This window comes from Podarcis melisellensis, assembly GCF_964234715.1.
Source record: "Podarcis melisellensis genome assembly, chromosome: 16".
Lineage (NCBI taxonomy): Eukaryota > Metazoa > Chordata > Lepidosauria > Squamata > Lacertidae > Podarcis > Podarcis melisellensis.
Window position 1 is genome coordinate 38,383,302 of NC_138533.1, and position 19,939 is coordinate 38,403,240.

General features: G+C 42.7%; 1 protein-coding gene across 3 annotated transcripts in view; it reads left to right on the forward strand.

Annotated features, from left to right (window-relative positions):
• Positions 1-19,671, forward strand: part of VPS37B (VPS37B subunit of ESCRT-I) — a 30,941-nt gene extending 11,270 nt beyond the window's left edge. Inside the window, exons 2-6 of one of the 3 annotated variants that reach the window (XM_081892824.1) lie at positions 9,187-9,358; positions 9,767-9,849; positions 12,358-13,601; positions 13,653-16,465; positions 16,504-19,671. In XM_081892824.1, the coding sequence (XP_081748950.1) occupies positions 9,187-9,358; positions 9,767-9,849; positions 12,358-12,852 (750 nt within the window). In that variant the 3' untranslated portion in view covers positions 12,853-13,601; positions 13,653-16,465; positions 16,504-19,671. Of the gene's footprint in view, positions 1-9,186; positions 9,359-9,766; positions 9,850-12,357; positions 13,602-13,652 lie in introns of all 3 variants that reach the window. The other 2 variants (XM_081892823.1, XM_081892822.1) reach the window with 2 other exon arrangements.
• Positions 19,672-19,939: the final 268 nt, after the last annotated feature.

Genomic DNA, 19,939 nt, shown 5'->3' on the forward strand with positions numbered 1-19,939 from the left:
TCCAGAGGGAATTTGCTTATGATACCATTTGGAAGTTTGATTTTGAATCCGTTGCATTGCTAATATTCGAAGGAGTCTTATCCATTCCTTTAACTTTCGCTTCCATTTGCAAAGCAGGTGGTAAGTATTCTTAGCTAATCAGTGTACATTGAACGATGTCAGCCTCTTTTTAAAAAACTGAATTTGAAAAAGTTCCATTTCAGTCCTTTTTCTTTTTTTGTCTTCATATTTTTAGTTGAATGTAAAGAAGTCCCCAGCCAACACTTTGTTGTAATTCCTTGAATCTCATTCTTTATAAAAATGGATTTGGCTTCCTTTCATATACCATGTTAGACACTGAAATAGTCAGGTTTCCTTCTGTTACCTCTGAGGATGTGGACAGGCTCCTTGGATGAGTGAAACTGACCACCTGTCTCTTTGATCCTGGCTCATAAAAGTGAGCTGGGAAGGGCTGGGCAATGGGCTCCATGGGGTGGTGAATGCCTCCCTCTGTGAGGGAGTCTTCCCACACCTGCTTAAAGAAGCAGTTATTAAACTGCTTCTTAAAAAAACATCTTTGGACCCAGTCAATATGGCCAACTATCGCCCAGTCTCAAATCTTCCATTCTTGGACAGGGTGATTGAGCAGGTGGTCACTGAACAACTCCAGGCACACCAGTCGTGATTCAGGCCTCATCATGGGACTGAAACTGCCTTGGTTGCACTGGTTGATGATTTCTGGCAGGCCACACACCTAGGTGAAAGCTGTTTCCTGGTCCTGTTGGATCTCTCAGTGGCCTTTGACACAATTAATCATGACATCCTTATGGACCACCTAGAGGATTTCGGAGCTGGGGGCACTGTTATTTAGTGGTTCTGCTCCTTCCTCCAGGGTCATGTCCAGAAAGTGGTGTTGGGGGATGAGTGTTCAGATCCCTGGACTCTCACTTGTGTGGTGCCTCCGGGCTCCATCCTCTCCCCCATGCTTTTTAACATCTATATGGAGCCACTGGGAGAGATCATCAGGGGGTTTGGACTGGGCATTCACCAGTATGCAAATGATACCCAGCTTTATCTCTCTTTTAAATCAGAATCAGTGAAGGTGGTGAATGTCCTGTATGAGTGTCTGGGGGTGGTAGGAGGATGGATGGCAGCTAACAGATTGAGGTTGAATCCTGATAAGACAGAAGTACTGTATTAGGGGGATGGGGCGGGCAGCTGGGGGGACTCCCTGGTCCTGAATGGGGTAACTGTGCCTCTGAAGAACCAGGTGCACAGTCTGTGAGTCATTTTGGACTCACAGCTATCCATGGAGGTGCAGGTCAATTCTGTGTCCTGGGCAGCTGTCTACCAGCTCCGTCTGGTATGCCAGCTGAGACCCTCTGCCCGCAGACTGTCTTGCCAGAGTGGTGCATGCTCTGCTTGTACTACTCCTGCTTGTACTACTGCAATGCGCTCTTCGTGGAGCTACCTTTGAAGGTGACCTGAAAACTGTAACTAATCCAGACTGCGGCAGCTAGACTGATGACTGGGAGTGACCACCAGGACCATATAACACCAGTCCTAAAGGATCTTCATTGGCTCCCAGCGCGTTTCTGAGCAGAATTCAAAGTGTTGGTACTGACCTTTAAAGCCCTAAACGGCCTCAGCATCCTTCCTCATTGTTCAGCCCAGACACTGAGGTCCTCCAAGGGTCTTCTGCTGGCTCCTTCACTGCGATTAGCAAAGTTACAGGGAAGCAGGCAGAGGGCCTTCTTGGTAGTGGCACCCACCCTGTGGAACACACTCCCTTCAAATGTCAAGGAAATAAACAACTATCTGACTTTTAGAAGACATCTGAAGACAGTCCTGTACTGGGAAGTTTTTAGTGTTTGATGTTTTAGTATGTTCTAATATATGCTGCGAGCTGCCCAGAGTAGCTGGGGAAACCCAGCCAGATGGGTGGCATATAAATAATAGTTGTTATTATTGTTACTGTTAACTGCAGCTCAGAACAACAATGAATTGCAGCATTAATCCAATCAATCTCTGCTGAATATTGAAAAATGCAAATAACTCTCAAAGCCCACAAAATTAGTCGAGGATGCTAGTCACAGTTGAAGTCGAGGATGCTAGTCACAGTTGAAAATTTTGGGTTTATAGGGACCTGAAAGTTCATATATATCAAAGCGGCTCTGGTTTGTGGTTTTTACAATACTCGAAAGCAAGGTGGGGAAATGAAAGTGGTGAAGTAATTTTCATCAAGCCTTGAAAAATTAAGCGTTGCCAAGAGAAATTGTTCAACTGTGGCCATATCACGCTACTATGACTTTGGATAGGTTCATATGACTAAATGTGTATTGGACTCCTTTGCTTTTAAAGGGTTTTTTGTGTGTTTGCCATTGAGAAAGCAAAATCAGCCAGTGCTTTGTGTGTTCTTAAATAGAGCCGTTTCTTATGGTTGTTATGAAATTCTTCAATGCGATGTCACTAAGAGGTGGCTGGGGGGATGCACATTTCTTGTGTTCTGCTCTGTGTCTGGCAGGGACTGGGGTGAGGTTAGACTCCAGCTCCCATGAGGCTTAGCTATACTATATTGTCTGTAAAGTATATATGTGGGTTTTTAAAAAAGTTTCTTTGATTTTCCTGAAGAAATATGGACATTAAACATATTTGTTGCTGTAAACATTACTGAGGCAGTGTGGTTTATTTCTGAGCATTTAGTAATAGCGCTACATAAATAGAACATGAATTGCTGTGACAGAGGGTGCAATTGGGTGTTGTAATGCTGTAAGTGGGCCCACAGCTTATTCTCCACTGGTTTTTGAGTTGCTTATATACCGTATTTTTCGCTCTATAACACGCACCTGACCATAACACGCACATCGTTTTTAGAGGAGGAAAACAAGGGGGAAAACATTCTGAATGAAACAGTGGATGTATCATTTTTGTGCTTCATGCTGTGGCCACAGACATGTGATCTGATGGTGAATTTGGGGTGACCCAATGCAAAAATCCTGAGAATTCCTGTGGATCCATGCTTTGTAACCACGTTTTTGCACCATTGCAGCCCCAGGCAACAGTGGGTGCGTGATTTTTCTGGTGCAGGCTGTAGCCATGGACATGCTATGTGATCTGATGGTGAATTTGGGGTGACCCAATGCAAAGATCCTGAGGATCCATGTGGATCTATGCTTTGTAACCACATTTTAAGTGGGGAGCGAAGGAAAAACAAAGAAGGGACATGAGAGGGGTGTGCAGAGAAGCAGGTGGCTAAGAATGCAGGAGAGGGATTTAACGGGAGGCAGGAAAGAAAGGCAAAAGTTTTCCCCCACCCAAGCCAGCCATCTCTCTCTCTCTCTCTCTCTCTCTCTCTCTCTCTCTCTCTCTCACTCTCACTCTCACTCTCTCTCCCTCCCCCCTCTCTCTCCCTCTCTCCCTCCCCCCTCTCTCTCTCCCTCTCCCCCAGCAGCACCAGAGCACAGAGACCACACTCTGCTTTCCCCTCTGCTTGCCTGGAGGGGAGGGGCTTTCCCTGCTCTTTGTTCCGTTTCAGCAAACACAGCAACGAAACAGAGGAGGGTGGGCAGTAAGACCCTGAGGCAGAATGCAGGAAAGCAGCCACTTCCTCTTTTCAGGTTTCCCTTCTCCGTGAAGCGCGATTTGATTTTTGCCTGATTTTTCAGCTCCAGGGACCACACATTCGCTCTATAACACACACAGACATTTCCCCTCCCTTTTTAGGAGAAAAAATCTGCGTGTTATAGAGGGAAAAATACGGTAAATGCCCCTGCACATTATCTTGGAAGCTTTGCTTTCTGTGATTTTACCTTGCAAAAGAGCTTTATAACAAATGGATATATAAGCCAAACTTAATATGGGTAGAACATTGAAGCTTCAGGCCTCGGTGAGTTAGCCAACAAGTGATTCTTATTAGCAGAACTGGTTGGGTTTGGGGGAAGTGAGAAAGCACTTCAAGTCTGAAAAGCTCTGCAAGTGGTAGAAAGGTGTTTTAACATGCAGTGCTTGACAAAGAGTTCATAGGTGGTAAAAAGTTATTTAGTTCTAGGAGTAAGAAAAGGGAATTTGTAGGAGCAGAAATAGACAGCAGTTGCCATTCTGCACCTAGTGACATTGAGGCCTTCCATCTGTCCATGGAAAGCTCTTCAATCTGAGCAGGCAAAGAGTAAGGTTACCGTCATAAAGCTTCGGTATGCTGATGACAATGTAGTGTGCGCACGCTCAGAGGATGACCCCAAACCATCCTAAATATCTTTGCAGAAGCTTACGAAAAGCATGGCCTATCACTCAACATCCAAAAAAACCAAAGTGCTGCACCAACAAGTACAAAATAACCCCTCTGCAGCGCCACAAATCCAACTCAATGGTGTAGCGTTGGAAAATGTCCATCACTTCTCCTACCTGGGCAGTTATCTTTCCACAAGAGCCCACATTGATGCCGAAATCCAGCATCGCCTGAGCTCTGCAAGTGTGGCTTTTTCCTGATTGAAATGCAGCATGTTTGAGGACCAGGACATTCACAGGGAAACCAAAATGCTTGTTTACAAAGCTATTGTACTACCAACGTTACTATATGCTTGTGAAACATGGACCACTTATAAACGCCCTCTCCAACTCCTCCTACTTGGGAAGACAGGCAAACTAATATCAATGTACTGGAAGAAGCAAAGATCACTAGTGTCAAAGCAGTGATTCTTCAACATGAACTTCGTTGGACTGGTCATGTTGTGCGGATGCCAGATGATCGTCTTCCAAAGAAACTATTCTATTCCGAACTTTAAAATGGAAAACGTAATACTGGTGGTCAACAAAAGAGGTTTAAAGACTGTCTCAAGGCAAATCTAAAAAAATGTAGTATAAACACTGACAACTGGGAAACACTGGCCTGCAAGCGCTCCAGTTGGAGAACAGCCTTTACCAAAGGTGTCATGGGCTTTGAAGACACTTGAACTCAGGACACAAAGGAGAAACGTGCTAAGAGGAAGGCACGCTTGGCAAATCCACACTGTGATCAACTCCCGGAAACCAATGTCCCCACTGGGGTTGTGTGGATCCAGAATTGGCCTCCACAGTCACTTACGGACTCATTGTTAAAATTGTGTTTATGGAAGACAATCTTACTCGGCTATGAGTGATCGCCAAAGAGAAAGAAGAGTGACATTGAGGCCATGCCAAGACATCAGCTTTGAGAGAACTAACATAAGCATGTTAAAGCTAAAAAATCCAGTTTTAGTTTGTCTAGATTTTCTGGATGTGTATACCTAAAAATAATAAAGTTTTGCTACTGGTATCCTCCAAAGGGATGTTCGGACAAAGATTGCCTTCTCTTGGCCGCAGAATTCCATGGTCATGGCATGGGTTTCTTGAGGATAACGCAACCTGAGATCATTCTCATGTATGTTACTTAAAGTATATTTTACATCTTTTATAGTCCTGCTTGTCCCTGTTCACATGGTCAAGAGTTTCCCCAGACATTAAACTGGAATCATTCTGAGCAAGAGTAGGGTGCTTGCTAACACAATAATTTGTGGCTTAGAAGTTATGTGACATAACTGAATTCCCAAAGTATGTATGTGATGAAGATAGGAATAGAATTTGACAACTCCTCCTGTCCCAGTAATATATGGGCCAACATACAGTCTTGAGTTTTCCAGACCCTTAATGTGTGGTACAACTTAAGAGAAACGCTTTGTACTTACAGGTTGTTTAAAATAAAATAAGACACAGGCATATTCTGCTAAAACTGGCTACTTGCTAGCTAGCTGCCTCCTAAAATGGAGCTGAGGCACCGTAAAATGGCAGGTAATCACATGAAGTTGTCTCATAAATCAGATTCATCACATAACTTACTTTGTGTCCTTAAGTTGTTAAGCTGAGCATTTTTTCCTGCAAGCAGCAGCTAGTGATGTTGACAGGAGCTGGAAACTGCATAAATATAATGAGATTGGGTGGGACATGCAGGGATTGGGGCTATAAATTGCTGGGTTGGAGAGGAACAGAGCTGGCATGGGCAGATCCGCTTTATTGCATCCCTGCTTTCCTTTTGACATGCTGTTCCACCACACTGTGTCTGAACTTGTCGGACGTGCTTGAGGATACAAAAAGTCTTTAACTAGTATGAGTTGCTTCCTCTGTTGTAGGTAGGAAAAGCTCATGAACTAAGCAACCCAACTGCTGTTTCATAATTGACTCTTATTTAGAATCTAGTAATAAAAAGGACAATTACATAATCTCCCTCTCCTTGCCTAACATCAGTCATTAGCTTGGTGGAGTTTATCGTAGTCATTCATGCATCACCTCTTTTATGGGAGTGTATTCCTTGCTCATCAGTTTGAGGTCCCGTCTGCACCATACATTTAAAGCAATATTTCACCACTTTCAAACAGTCATGACATCCCTTAATGAATCCTGGGAACTGTAGTTTGTTAAGGGTGCTGGGAGTTACTAGGAGACCCCTGTTCCCCCCACAATACTACAGTTTACCGAGTTCCCTGGAAAGAGGGATTGATTGCTAAACCACTCTGGGAACTAACTATGAAGGGAACAGAGAATCTCCTTGCAACTCTTCATGGCAGGAAGCCATGAACTGCCCTGAGGGTGGTATATAAACCCAGTGCTTTTTTCCCCTTTAAAAATGTTTAGGGGTATTCTTATTTCAACTCAAGAAAATCACTATTTTATAGTTCAAATCGGAAGAAATAAATACAGTAAATGGACAAAAGTACAAAGATTCACAAAATGTTTAGGAGTATGCGTCCCCCTGTGTCCCCCCAGAAAAAAGCACTGTATAAATCTAATAATAATAATAATAATAATAAACAAAAGTAGTATATAGTACTACTTTAAACATCTAGTTCAGATGGGACCTTAATCCTAATTTCAAGTGTGGCTGCCTCTCATGTGAGGCCCTCTGGCATCCTTGATAATTTTTTTACTTTGGCTGTGTCCCACTCACTGTTGGTGTATTTGATGGTGTATTTGACACTTAGTGCACAATCATTTTAAAATAATGATTTTATATTTAATTTAATCTAAAAAAATAATTTTGGGGAATGTAATGTTGCTTTTTAATGTCTTGGAAAGCATTTTTTGCCCTTCTTGATGTGACTGTGCTGGAGAAACCTAGTAAGCTTTAGCTATTGCTCCCATGTGACAAGGAAGCCGCTGGCACGAACACTCAGCTTTGTTAATTTATGGGGTGGAAAAGTAGTCCTATATTTGCTACATTTGCAAACCCATGTGTGCTACCAGTTGGGAGCACAGAGATATTTATTGCTTCTAACAGAAATATTTAAGGTGATAATGCTAAGTTATACACTGACTTCTGAAAGCTAAATGCCCAGAGTCAGCAGACATTATTAGCTTGGGGTTTTTGCATAATATAAAAGATTTAGTTGGGAGTGAGTGAGTTAGTGTGTATAATGTCCTCTAGATATAAAAATAGATGGGAGAGATAGCAGACAGATGAATTGGAAATAATTATTAAGAGCAAGTCACATAAGAAGACTTAGTGAAGGGAATCGTGCAGTGAGCCATATATAAACAAGAAATCCACTCTCTATATCATACGCTTTCCATTTTTTCCTTAGCTTAAGTAGATCCTAAACTTTGGGTTTAAGGAATGTTGGTGGACTAGGCATAATTAAACTTGGAATATCCCCCCCAAAAAACCCATTCAGGAGTGCCATCAGGAGAGTCTGGCTTGATGAGATCAATGGCCCACCTGACTAAGCATCTATTTCCCACAGTGCCCAAATAGCTGCTGTCCAGTTCCCAATTCACCACCATGGGTCTTTCAGCAGCTATTAGCCCTTTTTCTCCAGGAGGCCTATTAACAGGATAGGATTAGATGGGAGTTTGGTATGATTCATTATGTGATTTAACATCTTGGATGGTGTTTCAATTTGGTGTGTGATTAAAGGAGGCATGATTCAGCAGAGCACTGAGTGTACGCACACTCCAGTCCTTTTCATGTCAGTGACACAGTTTTTAAACATGCATCATTTTGTGACACAGTAATTCCATTTTACTAGCAAACCAGAGGTTAAACTAACCCCTTTCCAGCCCGGGGAGGAGCGTGGGGAGCTTTTGCGAGACACACCTACACACTGCAGCTGACACGCTAACATGTTGCGACACCGTTTGAAAAGATCTTGAGGTAGATCACAAGGACAAGAAAGTAAAATCTGTGTAACACTGGGTTGTATCCAATGCTGGTGATTGGAATTGATGGATGTGACTAGCAGGCCCCATTAATTCCAGTGAGTTCACTAGGAGTAAATTTAATTGGGTACAGTCCATTTTGTGTAAGCCTTGGCGGTACCTCACTTAATGTTCTCCTTCCCTTCCCGTGTTTGTGTTACCTATCAGATTGTAATACAGTTTTTTAAATTTTGTGCTGCCTTGAATGACTGACAGAAACTGTGTGGGTGTGAGTGTACATTAAAATGTAGGAAGCATATATAGGCAACAAATGAAGATATCCAGTCTTTTTTGAGCGCAGCTTATGTGCATGCTAACTCCTGAATGCAATAAAGAGCTCTTTATCAGATTTGTATAATCAAGGAAAGAGGGCCTTGTCCTCCCTGTCCCATTGGAGGAAACAGTATCCTGCTGTTCACTTCTGCTGAATGACTGAGTTCAGATCTTACAATTTCCCCTTTGATCTACAAATCTTATTAGAGATCTCGTGCAAGATTCTGCCAAGCCAACGTTCTATGTAGTGTTTGGTTTTTCAAGCCCCTCTCTTGTAAACCTATCTTCTCTCTCTGCCCTCCCTCGTCCACTAGATTAAAATGGCAGGTTTATTTTTAGAGAGTTAGCATTTCTGGCTAGTCTGATTTGAGGCTGCACATACAGGCTTTTTCATGTGAGGCAGAAAATCTGATAGCAACACATCCTTTCCTCCTGCTAATTAACACCAGTTCTGTGTGTTTTCACTGGGGCCCCTCATTTTAATACCTAATGCTGCCTCTAGGTCACAACTGTCTGTGTTGTTCTGCAGTCTTTTGTCGCATCCAAATCCTGCCATCTCCTTCCCTCACCGGAAGGGGAGGAGCCAATGTTAGCTGGTCCCATATTTTCCTTTGCTGCAACTAGGTAGTGTACCTGCTAGTAGACATCTAGCATGTGGTGTTGACTACTATGTTTAGTCAGTAATAGAATCCTTAGAAATGTTGCCCATTTAACACTTTCTTTCTTTTGCAGGCTCAAAACGTTCAGCTTAGCAAGGACATGACTCTTGCCAGCAACCGCAGCCTGGCAGAAGGCAATCTCTTATATCAGCCAAAGCTGGATGCCCTGAAGGCTGCATTGACGCAAAAATATCAAGAACTGCAGGTTATCTTCGAAGCATATCAAATAAAGAAAACGAAGTTAGGTAATGAACCCTTCTTTCTGCATCTTCCTGTTTGAAGTGTCTGGCAGAATGGGCATGCAGTAGAACCATACTTATCATTCCTAAGTTGGTTGGTGTAACTGCATGCAGGGTGTTACTGTCTAAGGGTCAGTAGAAATGTAAGTAGCTGAGGCTGCCACATTTATTCAGTTAGATCAGGGATGGCTGACTGGTGACTTCCCAGGTGTTTTTGAACTGCAAATCCCATTAGGCTCAGCCAGCATGGCCAACATCTGGAGAACCGCAGGTTAGCCACCCATGAGTTAGATCAACCATTATTGGGGATATTTTTTATTTTTAGAATTATTTTCCTAAAATGTCTGGAGTTTAATATTTCATTTAGCAATTTTGCTTTGATTAATATCTCTTACTGATTTTTGTTCCATTTAGACCGACAATCCAGCAATGCTTCCTTGGAGACCCTTCTAGCACTGCTTCAAACAGAAGGGGCTAAAATTGAAGAAGACACTGAGGTCAGTGAAAAGAGCCTAGGAGATCAAGTTGCCAACATGCCTCTGACATTGGAAGACCTCTTATCCCCTCTGGGTTCTCAATGCAATCTTGCAAGCTTATCACTTCACCTAAAAGAGCTTGCAGAAAAATACAGATTACTTTAACAGCCCACCAACGTAAATATTTCCCTGAGTATGACTGTTTTCACAGGACCGCTTGAGCAGCAGCTCAACTGGGAAGTAGGGGAGGGTGTCTCATGATAAGGAGTTTTGCTGGAGCCCTTCTGAACCCAGGATTCAGTGCTGCAGCTTCACCTTGTAGAAGTGGGCATGTGGCATTATTCCTTCTCAGATTTAGCCAGGGAAATGGGCATGAAAATCTAGCTGGGAGGACAGAGCAGCTTGTCGGAGCACTTACAGAAATTGTGCTCCTGTTGGTGAGTTGAATTTTGGGCACTGCTGGACAGTTCCTTCCACCTTGCTTGGTCCACCACCAGCCTGTGATCTCATTGTAGTTCAGGAGGACACAAGCACTGCAGGTCAGTGGTGTGGGGCACAACATTTCCCCCAAAATATTTTCACAGAAGATTTTCTGTTCCATAAATTCATTACTATGAGTGGGTACTAACTGCAAATCCTATATTGTGAGCTTGGTAGTTTCAAAGTTTTGTTTTATTAAATGATAGTTAAATCATTCTGTAGGGTTGCAAATTTTTACTGGAAAAAAATGAATTGGAAAAATTGTCCAGAGCCTACATAACTGCCACAGATGGCAGCCTCCTTGCTTTAAACTCTATCCTTGCTTTAAGCTGCTTAGGGTTGAAAACAAGCAAATTCCTTGGTCACTGCACTACAGAGTTAGTGCAGAGAACCTGGCTGTATCAGTCACATTGTGCAAAGAAATAGCTGCATGTTTTCAAGGCTGTGTGCGTGGTGCATGTAACACAATTATGTAAGTTGGCTTAAATGCCAGGTTCTTGGCAGAAAAGCTGTGCGAAATTTCTTAAGCAAATCATCTTGAGAATCTTATATTAAAAAACAAAAAAGTACTCTGGTGGTCATGGTTGCAAACATATGGACAGTGTCTAGAGGTTCAGATCAGAGAGGGAATGGAGGAGGTGAGGGGCAGAAGTTAATTTCCTTGTTCTCTTCGATCCCTGGCTGTTTCCAGTGCCTCCAAGTGCCTCAGAAGCCTTAAGAAAAGCTGGTAGTAACTTCTGCAGGAAAGAAAATCCCCTGAAGATGAAAGAGGAGTGGGAGGAAAATAGTCAGCTTCAGACTATGCACTGATAGTCCACTGTCCCTCATGGCTGTTCTCCCTTCTTCTGGCTCTTTGCTGGGAAAAACATTCTCCTTTATTACTTTTATCATTATTTATTAAATTTATATAATAAATTTCCAGGGAGATTTGCAGTATATACAGTAAGCATATACTCTCACAATATTCACACCATCTGTGTAACTTGTTTCATGTGTCCAGTTTGGAGTAGGGAAGAGTCTTCTCTGGCATAGTTCAGAGGGGGAGGCCCTGCCTTGCATGATGAAGGTCCTAGGCTTAATCTCCCTGGTATCTCCGGGCGAGGCTGGGAGTCAATGTAGGCAGTATTGAGCTAGGTGGACTACTTGGCCTGGCTCTGTATAAAGCAGCTCCATATGTGCCTGTATACTTAAAATATCCATATTCCTATTAATATGTTCCCAGTTAGCTTACCCTGTGGCCTTTGCACAACTTGGCTGGCCATTTGGAAAATTATGTCACGGTACATTCCTGTCTCTAACAGACGGGGAAACACCAACTGAACCCTCCTAGCAAAAGCCACAGGGAGGTGATTATTGCTTTTATAATGCTGCTTGGATGCAGATCTGTACTTGAAAAGAGCTGATGACACACTGCCTCTTAGCCTAACCTACCTCGCAGGGTTGTTGTGGAGATTAAATGAGGAAGAGGAGAACCATGTACACCTTGGAGAAAAAATGCTGGGATATAAGTGCAGTAAATGTTTTAAAAAGAGCTGCTCAGTGTTTCAGAGGCCTTACTGATCTGTGGCAGAGCATCATGTTTTGCATGTAATTGGTAGCAGGTTCAGTCCTGGTATCTGCAGTTAAGAATCTTGTATAGTGGGGCTGAGAGCAGTTTCTGCCTTGAGTTCCTGCCAGTTACAATAGGCCCTACTGAGCCACTGTCTGGCTTCCCAGGTAAAAGATCGAGCCTTGGCAGCACAGCTCATTGGTTGTGCTGCTGCAAGCTGAAACAATTATATTCTTTCATTTTGCATAGGGATGGGTCACCTGTGGACCTCCAGAGGACTATGGACTACAATTTCCATCATCCTTGACACTGGCCATACTAGCTGCGGCTGATAGGAGCTGGAGTCCAGCCACATCTGGAGGCCCCCAGGTTCTCCTTCCCTGTTTAGCAGAAAGAGATACAGTGATGGATGGAGGCTTGGAGTATATTTGTTTTTTGATTAGGGAATATATTTCTGCAGTGTGTCCCTTCCCTAATGGTGTGTTTGTTGTTTGCAACAGAACATGGCTGAGAAATTTCTGGATGGTGAAGTTCCATTGGACACCTTCATTGATGAATATCAGAGCCAAAGGAAACTGGCTCATTTGCGACGCGTAAAGATAGAAAAACTCCAGGAGATGGTGCTGAAGGGACCAAGACTTCCCCTGGTGCCACCTCAGCCGAGAGCCACTGAAACACCACCAGCAATTCAGACTTCAGAGGCAAATGCTGCTCCTTCTGTTGTGCCTCGCCGCAATCCTCCACCACCACCCCTGGCGCCAGGAGTCCCAGCAGGGCGCTTCCCAACTCCCTTTACAGCAGCAATGAATGCAGGACCAGCCCTCCCCTATTCAGGTGTTCCATACCCTCCTCTCCCCCCTCGAACAGGAATTCCATCTACTACTCAAATGCTCCCTCCAGGATACTCAGCTCCATTTACCCCACAGTACCCACCAGCGTTGCCCCAAAGACCACCGCCTCGCCTCCCACCAAACCCTGGCTTTATCCTACAGTGAAGATGCCATCATGCCCTAACTCTTGTGTTTTGGTGCTGAACTTTTTACTCTTTATCTCCCACAAACTAATCCTAAGTAGTGGCAAATCTCCAGACTTTGCACACAAGAAATCATAGCTAACGACTTGTGCATCAGTGCATCCTGCAAAACATCACCATGTTTTGTTTTGTTTTAAATCAACAACTGCATAAAACACTTGCTTAGAAGGGCGGTGGGGCAGCCGAACTGTAAATTTGATTGTTTCCATATTAAGTGGGAACTTGCATAGCTCTTAAGAGATTTCAAGTCAGTGTGAAATGACTGTGACTTCCCAAGGGATCGTGTCTCTTTCTCTACTTGATTTGCGCATGAAGAACTTCAATCTATTTCGGGGGGGGGGGGATCTCTGTTCTGATCTTTTAAATGGTAGCTGTTGCATATACATTCTGACTATGAAAACACAGTAAAATGGACCAGCCAGCAACCCTGGTGACTCGGTGCCTGTGCTGGGTGTTTGCTAACTGAGGCTTTAGCACCTAATGCAGGACAAGGTGCTTCCCATGCTGAAGTAATCCCATTCATTTCAGTGAGATGATGCCAGTGTAAGTAGGTCCCTAAATTGCCTTTTTTAAATGTGTTGTAGGGATCAAACTTTTTTTAAACGTGGTGACCTCCAGAAAGTCTCAGGATTTAAAAAAATAAGTAGTGAATGGACACTCATTTTTCCTCCTCTTGTTGGATCTTTGGACCAGATCCAAACTTTGTATTTTGTTCCATTGGATATCAACAACAACAACAACAATCTTTATTACGGTCCAGAGACCAACATTGGATATCTTCTGCAACCTCCCCATTCTGCTTGCTGTCACCCTTCTCTCCTCATCAGTCTGTCTCCTAAATTCCTTCATTGTGGCATGTAGGGTAGAGGGTCGTCTTAAAAAGGCTTTTGGCCTGAATTGTCTTCTTGCATTGTGGAGAGCAAATTCTGTCAAACACACTTTTGTGTGTCATGACTTCTGACTAATCTGTTGGGCAATTAGTTCTATCAGTTTATATTTTCATCACATCTTGGTCTTAAGCTAAAACTCCCACCCCAGTGGAGAACCCCAAATCTGTTTCATATTGAGCCAGGAGAGAGCTTTCTCTTCCCTCCATGCCCCTCTAGTCTTCCAAACCTTTTGTTTCTTAAAATTGAAGACCTGCTTCCATTTACAAACTTTTCTAGACTGACTGCTCTTGAATGAATCTTCGCTGTTAGTTTTTTGCATTTAATTAACTTTTGCAGTCATGTGACAGCTTCAGAGTCTTGAAATTTCATTGTTGCTTTAGTCCTTCTGGGGGCTCACTCTTGCTATCAGATGGGTCTGTGTCAGAGCCCTGAATAACAGCTAAATATGCTAAATGCAATTTTTCATTGCATTGGAGTTTCTTCCAAGAGTCTAGCAGAGGGCAAAAGATTGTAGAGGGATTAGCACACCAATTTCACATCATTGCTCATTGGTGTGTTTGATTGATCTCTCGTTTTAATAAGCGTGGATAGCTGTAAAATGAATAATGTTTCAAGAGTGTTTGGAGAAGGACAGTTGTTGCTGAATTCAGTAGGAAATGGTTCTGAGCCTTAAATTTTTCAGGGGACTCATCCACATTCCAGGTCAAGATAACCTTGCTGATTACTGTCTTTGTATGCTCTTGCATTCTTCAGCATAAAACTAGCAGAAGCTTACTAAGGAGCCGGTGGAGAGAAAAAAGAAAAATCTTTTGAGGTGTGATAGAGGTATAGGGTTGAATACAGAGACAGTAGTACTTAACACACAATGTAGTTAGAGCAGACTAGCCACTTCTGCTCTCAAATGCTTCTGTTACCAGTTATCCCATAAGCCTTTCAGCGCAGCATCTTGCAGGAGTAGTTTGTTCTATACGGGGCTATGAAATTAGTTGAAGCGAAATGCAGATTAAATTGCTGCTGCTCTTTCTTTGTAGTCAGCAGGATTGCCTTGTATGCTATTGAATGGTGTATCTCAAGGTAGCTGGAATGAGTGTGATTTTCAAACTGGCCACCATTAAGGAAGCGCCTCCTCTAGTCTTGCTGCTGGTGTCCTGCCATAAGCTTGAGCCATGGTTGAGTTTGGGTTGCATTCAGACTTGGGCTTATGGCTTGCCAGGAACAAGATTTGTTCTCTGGTTTGCTGCTTGTGGTTTGTCTGGGGGAAATAAACTATGGGCCCAGATACAGATGCAGTGCAAAGTCATGGGTTAGTTCATAGCATTATACCATCTTCCTCAATTTCCTCCCTCTTAACCGAGCTAGGAAAATAGACCGTGGGAATTCTAGCTATGAACGCTGTTGAAGTGGATGAGCAAGACCCCCAAACTTGTGTCTATGCACTAAAAAATTATATAGGCTGTAGAAGTAAGAAGAAACTGATGTTTACAGCTACAGCTACTTTAATTCCAAATTAAGTAAAGTACGTGTGTGTGTGTGTGTGTGTGTGTGTGAGAGAGAGAGAGAGAGAGAGAGAGAGAGAGAGAGAGAGAGAGAATCTGCATTGGACTTCAAAAATTTGTCGCAGGAAAACTTGCTTCAAACTAATTTGCGGCTTTGTGCATCTTGACTGTGAAGAACATGGAAGTAAAACAGTTGCCATCCATAGGCAGCTTCCTTAAAGCTGCTGTAGCGACACTCTTCATTTCTATCAGCTTTTCACAAAGCATGCATTTCTCACAGCTCAAGAGTGCAAGGAGGAAAGTGTGAAGCTGTTGGAGCAGCACATCCATTAGCAACCTGCCTTAACTGTTTTGCTGTGGAAATATCAAGAAGGCCTGTTGTTAATGCATAATGCCCTTTAACACTTACTTAAAAACTAACCAGCCAAGCTGCAGTTGCCAATCTAGACCTCCTTATGCACACTCCAACTTTCTTTCTGCCACTTTTCTCCCCCCCCCCCCCAGTACGCCATCCTAGTCTGTAACTGGTGCCCTTTTTGTTACGACAGGAGCTAATTTTTTGTCAGCTTTGCAAAACAAAATGGCCATAAGAAACTTTATATTGTATCATATTTACAATCTTCTGATCACTGCCCCTTTTGGGTAAGCTGGCTAAAAGAGCAAAATGCAAAAACCTTTCAGCCTGGAAGCCTCTTTCTTCAAGCCATAATCTTCTGTTGGAAGATAAAAGATGAAACATGGGAAATCCGTGTGCATTTGTGCCCGTCTTTGAACTGCCATTTTTCTGTTAGAGGCCATTCACACTTGCCTTGGAACAGGATATCCTCTTCCCATCTGGCTGTGGGACTCTGAGGCTAATTCTGCCAGGACCAAGATTTTGATCTTGGTGTGTGACTAAGTCCTACTGTGTAAATCTTGGGGAATTGTGAAATTCTAGCTTGATGTAGGAAAAATGGTTTCTAGGGTCTAATCAGGTATGAGCTTTTAGTATTCCATGGATGACACAAGATCTCTTTTTTTTAAAAAAAAATGGTGACAAAAGTATACCTGTATTTGCTGAATTCTGTATCTATTATAATGTTATTTGGACATGGTAACTTGAGTTTTGCCCTTTATTCATTTTCATTTTCTGTGCTGCTTATTGTGTGTGGAATATGAACCTTTGGAGGTTGGTGAATTTGAAAAGTTGGTTCCTTTAATCATCTGTTCATAATTTTTCTTGTAAAGGATGCTTCTTGTGTACTCGGAGGTGCTTGGGGGACTTCTGTGAGTCACTTCTGTGTTCTAAAAGATTAAGGGGGCTGAATGAGTAAGACGCATGACTTAATCCTAGACAGAGCCATAAACTGAAGCTTCTGAAACAGCCTTTGAATAATTGGTTTGTGTTTCAAATAAGTTGTCTGTTACTTGTTCAGATGAGTCATTTGAATGCCTTTTGGGGTGCCAGAGTGGCTTGTGAAGGCCATTCCGTGGTTGTAACACTACTTAATTTTGAAGATCTGATTAAAAATTCTCCCAGAAGTTCAGTCTTGGGTGAGTCTTTCAGCCAGTCGTGTTACTCATTCAGCATGATGATAAGTCATCCTTTTTCCAGCAACCAGAATACAAACACTGGAGCTAATGTAGCCATCTTTTTCCTGCTTCTTCAGAGCTCACATTTGAGTTCCTAAATGAAAGGCAGAACTCTGTTTGGTGCTATATCTCTGTCAGTTGCCCCTCAAATTAGACACAATGTAGGTACCAATTATGTCTGCCCACCCCTTCAAAAATAGGTTTTGTTTAACAATAGAAATTGGTTGTTCGTATACTGTTGGCTATCTTTATTCCACCACCACCCTCAGCATTACACACTCAAAAGAAAAAAAACTTGAGGCGATTGTCTAAATTGAGGTAGAAATGTTGACCAATTGAGGCAGAGGCATCTTAAGTTTAGATAGCATGTGCTGGGCTGGTGGTAGAATTACTGGCATTCTCACAGATTCTCCAGGGCTAAACGGGTTAAATATTTCTCTAGTTTGTAATGGTGGTGTAACCTTAGTTGATAGCTTCTCATGTGAGCATCCTTTGTGTGCAACAGAGGTGGCCAGAAGCCTACTTACAAATTTCACAAAACATATTTATATACTTTCTAAAGTGTTTTTAGACAGTGATTGTCCCTATCAAGGAAGAACCCCAAAGCCCATTACTAGTTTTTAAAGAAATTTTGCCTTTTAAAGCAGCAACAATGTATTTTGCAATTGCTGGACTATTCAGGGTTTCCTCATGGAGAAAACAACCACACTACCAGCAACAAAAGTGGGCTCTCTTTGTATCCAGCAGCAGTGCATCATGGCTGATGTGTGCCTTAGGATCACTGTTTGTGACTTGCTGATAAAAGATACCTGCATCTCTTTCAATTCAGTGGCCATTCAATTGTCTTTTTCTAAGGGCTCCTTTCTGAGGGTTTCTTTTTATGATGCAGGATTTTGAAAGTAAACACAAGGCAGTATCTGCAATTTGCTTGTGGTGAGAAGTGTAAATATGTGGTTGGTAGCCGTTGTTACTAAACTGCTGTAATCAAGGAAAAGGTGGGGAGGGCTGATCCAGCAGGCCTTCCGGTGAGCAGGCTGGTGAATCAAGCCTGCCAGAAGAACTTCTGTTTGTCTCAGATGTGGCAGTTAAAGGAGGATGCAGGCAACAGCCACCTGGGGCTCTGCAGGGGGAGGAAGGTGTTGCAGTTGTTGCTTAGGGGTTATCGCTTGGCTGGTGCTACAGTGGAACACTTGTTAGATGTCATTGTGTTCAAAATGGTGGTAGCAGGAAATGCAGTTGTTAATTGTGCAAGACATACTTTCAAATGTTTCTAACTGCATGAAGGAGGGCAAGATCTTTTGTTCCCTCTTGCATGGTGGAAGTCCAAATGTTCAGCAAAATGTTGAGGGATGAGCACAGAAAGCAAGCTTTCCTGTGAGGTCCTATGAATGCAGTGCTTCTTACGAGAGAACACTGTTGGACATTTCTTCTGATTAAGTGGGACCGGGGTGGAGATGAAACCAAAGGAGTCAGATGGAAATGGATGAATGATTTCTTCCCCACCAATACCTGCTGCTTGCACCCTGATCCTGCACCTCACTTCCTTCTATTCTGCAGTCATACAGAAGGAAGTATTACATGTGGGGCTTGGCCACCAGCAACCAGTTGTGGGGTAACAAAGGTGAGATTGGCATTTGAATGGGAGGCACTCCACCGTGGGTGGGGCTTCTTGATCTGTAAGCCACCTTGTGAACAAGTGTTGAGCAAGCATTCCCCCTTTATGGAGTAGACTTGATTCCAGTAGTGGCAAAAGATTTAGGAGCCACCTGGTCATAACCTCCTTCAAAACACTTCAACATATGACTTCAGATGCCTGCAAGTGGCAAATGTTACCTGAAAACTTTACAGGTTTTTTTTATAAACAAAAGCAGTTGAAGCTCAGAAGTTTAAATAGCGTTAGAATATAAACTGTTTTAGTGTTTCATTTCAGATATTACTCTTTTGCTGACCTTTATATAAAAAATCTCAAATGTGTTTTTGTTCATTATACCTGTATTGTGCAGCTAGTGATGGTTTTTTTTTAAAAAAACACACCCATTGAACATACACTATTGTGAGGTGAAGAAAGCCATACTCCCTTGGCAGGGTTGTGTGTGTGTGTGTTTTGGAGAGGGGAGAGCCACTTTTTTATATACACAACTGTCTTAATTGCCCTTTCTATAAGAGTATACACATGGAGGGATGTCTGCTGTGAAAGGGAATTTCACAGTGTACTTGCTTGACATTAGACCATGCCTATTTCGTAATTTGTATATATTGTGGGGAAAGTATAAGTGGATTTTGCTGGATTAGCTTCATACACCCAGTGGTAGCAGCAGAATGCAGAAGGGGTGGGGTGGGGTTAGTACGTAAGAAGAGTCAAACTTAGGATAGGTAACTAGTTTTACTAAGGGAGGCTGGCAGTGTATTTAAGTCCAATAAAGAAGCAGGTGTGTCAGATGCTGGCAATTTGGTAACCCTCTGTAGTAGGCTGTATTCTGAGGCATTATCCTGTCGCTTGTGCCTCAGGGGCAGGCTGCTTGACGACACTTCATCCCAGGGTAAGCTAGTCTTAGGAAGACATGCAGCGTGTTGCCTCTAACCCCCAGGGAAGCTACTGGATACTTTTAACTAAGCCTCTAGCAGAATCTCACTTCTGGAAGTAGGACTGTTCCTAATGTAACAAGTCTGTAAAAGTTTCTTTTGTGCTATACAACTGATGAGGATGTGGTTTCAAAACGAGCTTCAGTGTTGAAAGCCGTTTGTTTTTCTTGTAGAATTGGCTGTTAACAATTTCAAGATTGCAGTGATTACCGAATAAAAAAATGCTAGATTTTGTACAAATGTGTGTCACTGACTTATGGGTGTGTGTCTTCTCAAAATTACCTTTTTCAGCTCTTACAGTCACGTGGTGGGGGGAGTACACCCTTTTTGAATTCTGTGGGTTTATATATGAGGACATAATCCTCATTAAAACCTGCTAAGGAACAAATTATTAAGTAAATACAGTCTCAGATGAACAACAACACATGACACATGGCACTGTTCCATGATTTATTTAACAGAAATAAAGCCAAAATGGAGAAGGATTCAGTAGCTTGTAGAACCACCT